The sequence below is a fragment of the Cucurbita moschata genome, unplaced genomic scaffold (genome assembly GCF_002738365.1).
Source record: "Cucurbita moschata cultivar Rifu unplaced genomic scaffold, Cmos_1.0 Cmo_Scf00031, whole genome shotgun sequence".
Taxonomy (NCBI): domain Eukaryota; kingdom Viridiplantae; phylum Streptophyta; class Magnoliopsida; order Cucurbitales; family Cucurbitaceae; genus Cucurbita; species Cucurbita moschata.
In genome coordinates, this window is record NW_019268547.1 from 2,366,820 (window position 1) to 2,377,965 (window position 11,146).

At 36.7% G+C, this 11,146-nt stretch overlaps 1 protein-coding gene across 4 annotated transcripts in view; it reads right to left on the reverse strand.

Moving 5' to 3' along the window:
* LOC111464715 (syndetin-like) overlaps positions 1-10,180 on the reverse strand; it is a 41,089-nt gene extending 30,909 nt beyond the window's left edge. The window contains exons 1-3 of one of the 4 annotated variants that reach the window (XR_002714076.1): positions 9,670-10,180; positions 7,443-7,610; positions 6,665-6,739 (exon numbers count right to left, since the gene is read on the reverse strand). Coding sequence is in view for 1 of the 4 variants with exons in the window: in XM_023108954.1 (XP_022964722.1) it covers positions 6,665-6,739; positions 7,443-7,610; positions 9,670-9,894 (468 nt within the window). In the remaining 3 variants the exon portion in view is untranslated. Of the gene's footprint in view, positions 1-953; positions 1,448-1,565; positions 1,638-6,664; positions 6,740-7,442; positions 7,611-9,669 lie in introns of those variants that run through there. The other 3 variants (XM_023108954.1, XM_023108955.1, XM_023108956.1) reach the window with 3 other exon arrangements.
* Positions 10,181-11,146: the final 966 nt, after the last annotated feature.

Consider the following 11,146-nt stretch of genomic DNA (forward strand, 5'->3'; position numbering starts at 1 on the left):
TTTTTTTTTTTTTTTTTTTTGTATTTGGTTTGAAGATGGCAAGTTCTTTATCGAGGATTTGAATTAAGAGAGTGCTTCCTCAATTTGAATCTCATATTCGTTGGTTTGAATGTTCTCTGGTCAAGCTTCTTCATCTTCTCATGCATTTTTCGCATTTTAATCAATATATAGACGAGAATGGGACGTCTTGTTTAGCCAAGTCGAGTTATCTCCATAACATGTTTATACATTGTGTCATTTGGCCTTCTTTTGCTGGAAGAAAACTTCTGCCTGTTTTTCTGATAAAGCCAAGAAAAGTTGGCTTATCTCCTGGAAAATGTTGAGAGACTGCCGAAATGTGGGAAAAACTTGATAGATGCTTCATTTTGACCTCAAACTCTCTTGGTTTGTCCTTCCTCCAAACCAAAATTGATCCATGTTAAGCTGTTATCATTAAGTTACGCAAAGATGGTTCAGTTAAAGAAGGGTATGCCTCAATCCAACCATCAATTTTTAGACGTAGGGTCTTTTGATTTTGGTTTCTGAATGAAAAGATAAGAAAATGATGTCTTGTCAATGAATTTTATGTGTAGAAGAAATAGCCTTGATTATAAGAATATTGGTGTAATGCCATTAAATAAGGAAATTAGTTAGCCAACTTTTATATTTTTCTGAATTGTTACCTATTCTCTAGAAAATTAGTTAGTATTATAAAAGGTCTATGTACTTCACTAACGTAGATGAGAAAATAAGAGGAAGATGTCTTAACTTGCAGCATGGTATCAAAGTATTTAATTTCTCGAAAATCTGATTAGAACCAAATCCTACCTCAATTGACAAAATCTTCATAGTTGTAAATCCTATGACCAAATTTCATTCGGAGCTTTCATAATTGTTGTAACCGTGACCAAGCAAATCATGAAGAAAGAAAAAGGGAAAAAAAACTAACTCCACAAATCATAACAGCAAGTCACCTTGTTTTTTGCCCCCCTATCGTCACCTTTTCATCACTTTCGTGCCTCCCACCTAGGTTACAAGCTAGCCACCCATAGCGCCATCTTGTTTTTAGCTTGTTCACCGCATCCACCCCAAATAGGAAGGCCCTTGGCAATCCAGCCCAGCAAAGAAGACCCAGCAAGATTTTTTGTTCAGTGGAGGATCTGCCCCTTGTTCACCGCATCCAACCTAGCCAGGATTTTGGATCCCAGCCCCAGCAAGCTTTATCCAAGGTTTTTGTTCAGTTGAGGGTCCGCAGGTTCTTAAATCCAGAGACCACAAGGATCCCACGAGTTTCCGTTTTTCTAGGTTGTTCACCGCTAGGATTTGGATCCAGCCCACTAAGAGCTCCCATCAACCCACACTTGGATAAACCTTTGTCTGCTTTGCTCCTAAAGAGCTTCCAGGCCAGTTTCATCTCTCTGCTTAAAACTCCATGTCCAAAGAATCAAATCATCAGCAGAGGAAGATCCTACAACCCAGAAGAAAGGTGACCTTTAACCCATCTGATTATCATACCAACTCAACAAAAATAAAAAATAAAATAAAAAACAAACCTCCTCAAATAGTCTTGAATTGTGCAGACGTACCATAAGGAAAAGAGAAAACTTCGACATCTCATTGGACAGGATCAAGACCAGCAAAGACGAATCCAGAATTTACTACATAGGACGAGGAAGACTCCATGATAATGTCATGGCTCTAGGATTCTCTAGAACCATCCATCAGTGGTACATATATGTTTTTACAGACAAGTCATATTGGATTTCATTCATCGCACGACACCAAAGCTCGGGATGCTACTCACATCTATGAAATCAAGATCATGACTGGAACCATGAAGCAAGAGACAAACACTATCACAGAATATACCAATATCTTGCAAAACATTATGGCAGAAACTCGATTATTATTGGGTATTCAAGATGAATTGCACTACAAATGTCATAATCCTAAACAAATTTGTTGAAGCAAATAGTGTCTAGGATTTTTAGTAAGTCTCAATAACGAGTTTGACCAAGCATCGGATGAGAGGAAACATGATCCCTAGAAGAAACAGTTTCCTTTATTCAAACAAAAGAGAGCCATTGGAGATTTATGTTTGATAAGCAACCCCAGTTTAAATGCATCGGTCTTTCTTATAGAGAGAAAGAAACCATGGAAGAAACAACCAAAGAAAGAATAACAAAGACAACTTATGGTGTACTCCCCGTGAGAAACCACGACATATGAACTCCCAACCGTGAGAAATCAAGGAGGCCCACGTCGTGGTTGGGAAAACAAGGGAGAGATGTCGAAAGCATGAGCTTACAACACAATGGAGTCCAACTTAGAACATAAGCCACCAATTGTGGATAATAGTGGTTTAATAATGAAGAAATTGAGAGATTGAAGATGTTCTTACTCCCTCAACAAGTCAGGTTAACTCTTGGATTATATACTACGATGCAACTGATCACATGACCTCTTGCTCACAATGTTTTAAAACGTACAAACCATGTCTGAGTAATCGAAAAATTACAGTGTCAAATGGAACCAGTGCCACCATTGCAGGAATAAGCGACGTATTCATCTTTCAAACCCTTACACTAAAACACGTCCTACATGTTTCAAAACTATCTAACAGTCTCATTTCCATACAAAAGCTTACTCATGACTATACTGTAGTGTTATGTTCTCCTCATCGTGTTGTGTTTTCAGGACCAGGTCTTGCGATGAACGATTGAACTTGCTAAGGAATTGAATGGCCTATACTACTTGCAATTACTTGAGAGAACAATAAGTCGTGCACCTAATTTAGTTCATACAATATAGCCATCAAGTTTCAATGCCTTGGCAATCTCAAGTAAGTCTTCATTCCCCTTTTCAATAAATCCTTTAGAGATAAGACAGGCTAACTCTTCGATTATGTACTCCAGTGCAACTGATTCAATGACCTCTTACTCACAATGTTTTAAAATCTATAAACCATGTCTGAGTAATCAAAAAATTACAGTAGCAAATGGAACCAGTGCCACCATTGCAAGAATTAGCAACGTATTCATCTTTCAAATCCTTACACTAAAACACGTCTTACATGTTTCAAAACTATCTAACAGTCTCATTTCCATACCAAAGCTTACCCAAGACTACCACTGTAGTGTTATTTTTGCCTCGTCATGTTGTGATTTCAAGACCAGGTCTTGCGATGGACGATTCAACTTGTTAGAGAATTGAATGGCCTGTCCTACTTGCAATTACTTGAGAGAACAATAAGTCGTGCACCTGAATTAGTTCATGCAATAAAGTCATCAAGTTCCAGTTCCTTGACAATCTCAGATAACTCTTCATTCACCTTTTGGATAAACCTTTTAGAGATAAGTCAGGCTAACTCTTGGATTATATATGTCGGTGCAACTGATCACATGACCTCTCACTCATAATGTTTTAAAACGTATAAATCATGCCTATGTAATCAAAAAATTACAATGGCAAATGGTACCCATGCCATCATTGCAGGAATAAGCGACGTATTCATCTTTCAAACACTCACACTAAAGCCTATGACTGCAACTGTAGTGTTATTTTCTCCTCTTCATGTTGTGTTTTCAAGACCAGGTATTGCTATGACGATTGAACTTGCCAAGGAACAGAATGGCCTATACTACTTGCAAGTACTTGAGAGAACAATAAGTCATGCACCTATGTCATTTCTTAGTTCATGCAATAAAGATGTGATTTAGTTACATCATTTTCGCATGGATCGTCCCTCATTTAGAGTCTTGAAAATTATGTTTTCAAATTTGTTTCAAGGATTTCAAGTTTCTGATTTTCATTGTGATACATGTGAATTTGTCAAACATACACATGTATCTTTTCACGTTGGTCAAAATAAAAATTCTACTCCTTTTCATTTGATTCATAGTGATATATGGAGATCCTCAACTGTTTCAAATATTTCCAATGCTGGTTGGTTTCTAATGTTAATTGACGATTGCCCTTCGGTTACATGGCTATTCTTTCGCAAACAAAAATTTAATGCTAGTACTACTATTCCTACCTTCGACCCAATGATTCGAACCCAATTTGGTGTCAAATCAAAATATTTCAAACTAATAAAGCTAGAGATTACTTAAATCAAACTTTAACCTAGTGCTTTCAATCAACATTATTCATGACTCTAGATGTGTTATTATGCTACAACAAAATAGAGTGACCGAGAGGAAAAATGGACACCTTTTAAACACTATCTGAGTCTTACTTCACGAAAACATGTCAAAGACTAACAGGGAAGAGGTAAGTCTTGCTACAACTCACATGACTAATCATCTCCTATGTCGCCTGAATAATCTACGCTCAATAGAAGTCCTCGACTCACTTCATCCTCACTTTTGAACATTAAATAGCCTCCCAACCTGCATATTTGGGCAAATCTTTGTTCATGTACACAAAACTCAAATACATAACACTCAAAGAGGCAAACTCGATTCGAGAGAAATAAAATGTGTCTTTTTAAGGTATTCTTCAACCACAAACGGGTACAAACGTTACAACCCTACCGCTAGAAAGTCTTACACCTCAATTGATGTTCACCGAGCATAATTTGTTCTTCTCTAAGGCCTTCATTCAGAAGGAGAATGTAGTGATTGAAGAGAGACCATGGGAAATAATTGAACAGCTGGACACACTAAATAACTAGCACATAGGATCAATTATTGAGTTCACTTCTACTACCAATTCCAATCATGAGTCCACACCTACTATTGGTTCCAATCATGAGTCCACAACTACAACTGGTTCCAATCACGGGCCCACTCCTACTGTCGTAATGTCATCGATTGAACCATCAATTCAACCTCCACTGTCAAATCCATTGTTCTCTCAGGTATATGCTAGAAACAAAGCCATTTCAGAAATGATACAAGTCCAAACATCCGACTCGACTCAAAATGAAGATGCAACATAGGTACGAATAGATGATAAACTTCTAACTCTCTAAAAACCCACTAGAGAATGCACAAAACAACCCTTCCTTATACCGTTTACCATTGTTAGTCTAAATTCAATTATTATACCTAACACAGTTTACGAAGATTTGACTCAAAAGAAAATGGCACGATGCTATGAAAGAAGAAATGTGTGCTCTAGATAAGAATACCACGTGGGAATACACAAATATTTCTTAAATTAAGGACAGGAATTACACAAAAATTCCTTCAATTAAGATCATTCCTTCAATAGTACTTTTTCGGCATTGAAGTAACGTACTCACCTCAAGACATTTTCATATCATAAAAGAAATATTTAATGGATTTATTGATGGAAATATGGACAAGCAGATGTAAACTTGCAACAATGCCAATGGATTCACATCAAAACTTGGGAGAGTCAAAAGAATAACCTACTGTGAACAAAGAGATGTATCATAGACTAGTGGGGAGGCTTGCTTATCTATCTAACTAACATTCGACCAGACATAGCATACTCAATAAGTGTAACTAGCTAATTTATGCATGATCCACAGGAATCTCACCTTCAAGCAACCTATAAGATGTTACATTACCTGAAAGGGACTTCAAGAAAAGGAATTTTGTTCAAACGGAATAATTTCCTTGTAATGGAAGCTTACATCAACGTTGACTATGCTAGACCAATAGTGGACAGAAGATCTACCAAGGGGTATTGTACTTTTATCAGAGGTAATGTGGTAACATAAGCAAAAAGTGGTAGCTTGATCATTTGATGAATCAAAGTTTGGGGCTATTGCACAAACGTTGTGTAAGCTCTTTGATTGAAGATAATCCTTAATTACTTACCGATTAAGAGAGAAGACCTGATAAAGTTGTGCTGCGACAACAAATCAGTAATCCAAATTGTTCATAATCCTATCGAACATGATAGGACAAAGTAGGTAGACATCAATCCACATATTATTAAGGAGAAGCTGGGATAGTATGCATGAGGTCTGTGCCCTTATGGCTTCAACAAAAAGATGTGCTAACAAAAGAACTTCACCGGACAATGTTTCATGATATAGTATCTGAGAATGGAGGATATTTCTTCCCTAGGGGAGTGTTGAAGAAATAGCCTTATAATGTCATTAAATAGGTTATCAACTTTTCTATATTTTTTATTATTACCTATTCTCTAGAGAAGTAGTTAGTTCTCTATTTTAAAAGGTTTATGTACTTCACTAATGTAGATGAGAAAATACGAGCAAGATACCTTATTGCAACAATAAGCTCTTGGTAGTGTCAAAGATTCTTTTTACTCAGAATTCATGGAAGGACATTTGTAGCACTTAAAAGACTCATTTTCATACTAATCTCTCCATCAACCCTTGATGCATGATAAGGCGTGTTGGACATGGATGAACGGCTTTCTACATAAATCTACAATGGAAAATGGAGATTTATACGTAATTTTTATTTGAAGACCAAATTTTGTCTAGAGAAAAGCATTCTCACCCTAAATTAATTACCAGCTAGGTGGTTGAATTTTTTGGAGTACTGAAGTAGCATTTATATCATAATCCCTCATAAAATTAAGCTGTGACAGTACCACCACAGCTTTATTAGTGAATTACTCATATATCTAGAACGAAGAAACCTAGTTGCAGGTACAATTAGAACAAATGATATATGGCTTATATGAAATGAGGTAGATACCACGTACACTTGTAGGGTTATATTGAGTAACTAAAAACTACCTGTTTCTCCAAATATTCCAGATCACTTTCTTCTGAGGGAACATGCTCTAATATATGCCTAACTGGATCAAAGTCCTGCAGTAAGAATTAAGAATTAAGAATTAATTCAACACTCTTTACCGCCCGTTAAAATATAAGCGACACAAGTAGACAAAAGAATCTTACAAAGCTCCAAGTGCAAATCAGAATGCAGCAAAAGATAGAAAGTCAAAGAATAATATATATTTAAATTTTGATTCATGTATAAAACAAGAGAATTTCACATTTAAATTACAAGTTTAGTCCTTGAACTTTGAAGTTCGGTTCTAATGTGTCCATAAACTTTCAACTATGTGTCTAATAGGTCTGTTATATATGGGACATTTTGATCTATTAGATATAAATTTAAATTTTATGTCCAATAACATTCTAAGCTTTTTAATATCGGGTTTAACAGGCCAATGAATTTTTAAAAATGATACAGACCTACTGACACAAAATGAAATTTCAGTCTCAATGGACATAAAAAAAGATAAAGAACACAAAATTGTACGTATAGGGTCCCATTTGACAAATTTTGAGTTCAGGTCCCTATTGACAGATAATTGAAAGTACAAGGACCTATTAGACATTTTCTGGAATATCTTAAAGTTCATGGACTAATTTATAGTTTAATATAAAATATGTAAGGTGAATTAATAAGAGGCTTTAGGATTTAAAAAATGTAACACGGTATTACAAGAATCGAGCCTGTAAATGAATGATCCAAGTAAATGATAGTAACAATAGCAAGTAGCACCTCTTCATAGAAAACATCCTCTAGTTCCTCTACTTCTTGACCATGAATTCTACTGCCATATATTGAGCTCAGTTCTTCCGAGCTAGATGAGAGACCAAATCTCTGGTGAGGAGGCAATGCTGCAAGTGCACGGGCCACAGCTGCCGCAGCCACAGCACGTGCCGGAACCTGTCAATAAGGTGACAAACAAATGATTGAACTCCCAGCCAATCATTTCTTTCAGACAAACAAAAATGCAAAAAGATATTTGCTTCTCTTTTAATGAGAAACACACCAAAAGCAAGGGAGGAAATAGGATTTAACAAAATAGATTTGAAGCCAAGACTTTTATGCTGCCATTGACTGATTGAACAACTGCTTCTAACCTAACCTCATCAAATAGTATGGGAAAGAAAATTCTTATTACCCAAAAGGCGAATTAATAACCAGATTCTTACATGAAAGGCTCTCCAAACTCTTTACCTACTTCATAAATGCAATGCATTGAAGACCTTTCATCTTCCCAAAATTTTCTACATTCTTTCAAAATCCAAGCTTCCTTATCAGCCAACCGAGTATGCATTTGAAGCTTCTAATGTGGCAAGATTTCATATACTTCAAGCTCACATTTATTTAGAAAAGAGAAGAATTTCACTTTTCCAAATAAAACCTTTTTTTTAGTGAGGCATACAAAAATAAAGCTCACAAAAAGGAGCTAACCTGCTCAAAAGGGCTCCAATCAAGTACAATAAGACTAAGAGTGCAATTACAAAAAGGTTTTAACACTAAAGCCCAAAGAGAATATAGAATATGACCAAAGACCGAACATCGCCTGAAGGCCTCTCCCGACCCCTAACGATTCTACAATTTCTCTTGCTCTTAAAAACTCCACAAAATAGCACACACCCCAAACTACCACAAAAAAAAAAAAAAAAAAAAAAAAAAAAAGGACGTTTCTCGCAAAAAGGTGAATGGAGAAGGAGATCATCAATCATCTCTCTGCAACTCTGAAAGCTAGTAAAACAAAAACCGAACACCTCATCAAAGCGACTCCAAGCTAGTAAAAAGTAGTAAGAGCCGACAAAGCATTGTATTCTTATTCTCTGTCTCCAGAAAACCTTTGGTACCCTCCATCCGCATAGATCCAATGCATCCATAAGTGTGCCTTCCGCTTCTTAAGCAGAGAATGTATATTCTCAAGATTCCTCATTCTTTTTACATAAAACGCACCGTTGAAGGTATAAGATCAGGAAAACAAGGCATAACCCCACGTATTTTCCTGATCATTTTTTGTTCAATGATAATTGTACACCCTCACATTATTGGCCCTAAGATGTCATGATGTAGACCACTCAAAAAAAAAAAAAACTTACCGCCAAGGAAAAGAGTAAACAGAACTTATCCACCAACTACCAAAACCATTTGATGCGCAAACAACCTTGAGAAAGTCTCACCAGATTATCTGCTTTCTCAAGATCTGTTTCAAAACCCCCACCCTTTTGCCTTTTTCTTCCCCCAGTCTTCCAAAACTTCATTTGCAATACGAAGATAATCCACAATTTGTCAAACTCCGGTAAAGGATTTTGAAAGCAACATACTCTAAACATTGTCCTTTCCCCCAGTCTTTTGTACTTCCCTCAACAAATTTTGCAGTAATTTCAAGTCTCATTCACCAAGGTAATAGCTCTAAAATCCTTGACCTGCACCACCTCTTCCGTCTTTTCAATCAAGCAAATGAAGTTCTCTTTAGGCTCACAATTTTTTTAAAAAAAATGTTACAAAACAAACTACTTCCTCTTAAATAGCTTTTCATAGTGATTCTATAACTTCTATTCGAAACTAATTATTCCAAATTGGGAATGTATTTTTCAATCCCCTTCGGCCAGGGGTTTGAGAGGGAGGTACCCCATCTCTTACCCTCCCTTTTGTACCCAGCTCTTCTGGATTCGTGAAATTATCTGTCTCTAATCCCAAAAAGTACACATCTCAATTATGCTTCCTATTTTAAGTCTAAAAGCCTACGTACTCTGCAACCCAATTCATCAAAGTTCATAGATAAACTATTGATTATCCCCGCGACCAATCCAATGCCATTGATTAGTCAAGTTAGAATACTGTGTAGCTAAAGGATACTTCAATTGAATTTAAAAGCACTCCTCAGAACTAGTAACCATCAACTTATACTAATACAACTACACAACAGCTAGCTAAAATCATCCAAAACAACGCCAATAGTGCCATGAGTTACCTCCGGACGATCCGAAGTGGTATGAAGAAGTCCAAGCGATCTAGCCGACCTCACCGAGCTCAAAATCTTCTCCCCAACCTTGGACAAGTCCATTCCACCTCCTTGCAGCAGAAAAAACGGAACAAAGAAGAGAAACCTGGAAGTCTCGAATCCTTCGCTCAAATCACCATCGAACGCCAAAGGGTTTCCGAGAACACTGCCAAATGGAAACAGATTTGGCTGCATTTCACATCAGGCTCATAAGTTCATGCCGCCTTGTGTCGCACATTTGATGCGACAACACTCCCCCGAAATCCGATCTGTTGAATCTACAGAGATCGGGCTGCAATGTATCTGCTTCGTATGTGTTAGTCGATCCAACAAGGTTCGAGAAGTGCAAGGGAGGAAGATGGTGTAAATTTTTCTGTTAATTTGTTGTCTTATCTGCTGTTTGGTAGACTTTAGGTAAGTCCCGAATCTTGACTGATTTCAGCGGCGAGAGTCGGCGACGGCATTGGCAACCATTAAGCCAAAGCTCAATATCTAACATGGCACTCCAATTTTCAATCCACCACATACTAAGTCAAATGTAGTTCTATGAAAGATGTTTATAAGTGAAAAATATTATCTTCATTGGTACGACCCTTTTGGAAAGCACAAAGCAAAGTCATAAGAGTTTATGCTTATAGTGGTCAATATCATAGCATCGTGGAGAGTAATGATTCCTAACATGGTATCAGAGTCATGCTCTAAACTTAGTCGTACAAATAGATTGGTTAGATGGGTAAATCTTCAAATGTTGAATAAAGGAAAGGAGTCGAGCCTCGATTAAGAGGAGGTGTTGGATGATAAAAGTCTCACATCGACTTAACGATTCGAAATCTACCCATTATTAAAAAAGAAAGTAAATAAAAATAAAAACATTTATTTTTATTTTTTTTTCAACTTGTCTTTTTAATACTAAAAAAATCTTAATTTATTTTGAACAAAAATAGTTAAATTTCATTAGCAAAGAGTAGAAGTTAGAATTGAATCACTTGTGGGTCGAAGGCGTAGAGGTAAGAATTCAAACTTCGATGATGGAACAACTTATAAGTTTGATTACGAATCAACCTTGATTGCTTCTAACGTGCAAATTCTAAACTACAAAAATGAGTCAAAGATTTAGTTTAAAATAGACGAGTTAAGGACTTATATTCTAGGAGTGGCGAACATGGTCATCATCAAGTTGGGAACTTGAATTGGATAGAGCAGCTTTGTGATTCTCAAAAAGGACGATTCTGATGTTGTACTCGGGATGGAATCCTTGTTTGAACACAAGGTCATCCTTATGTCCTTGGTCAAATGCTTAGTCATTACGAGAACCAACCTCACTTTCATCCAAACAAGCATTAAACAACCTAAGGGAGTGGAGATGATATCATCACTCCAACTTAAGCGGAGTCTAGCCCATAACAAGCCCTCCTTCGTGACCCACCCGGTAATGGAAGGGGAGAGT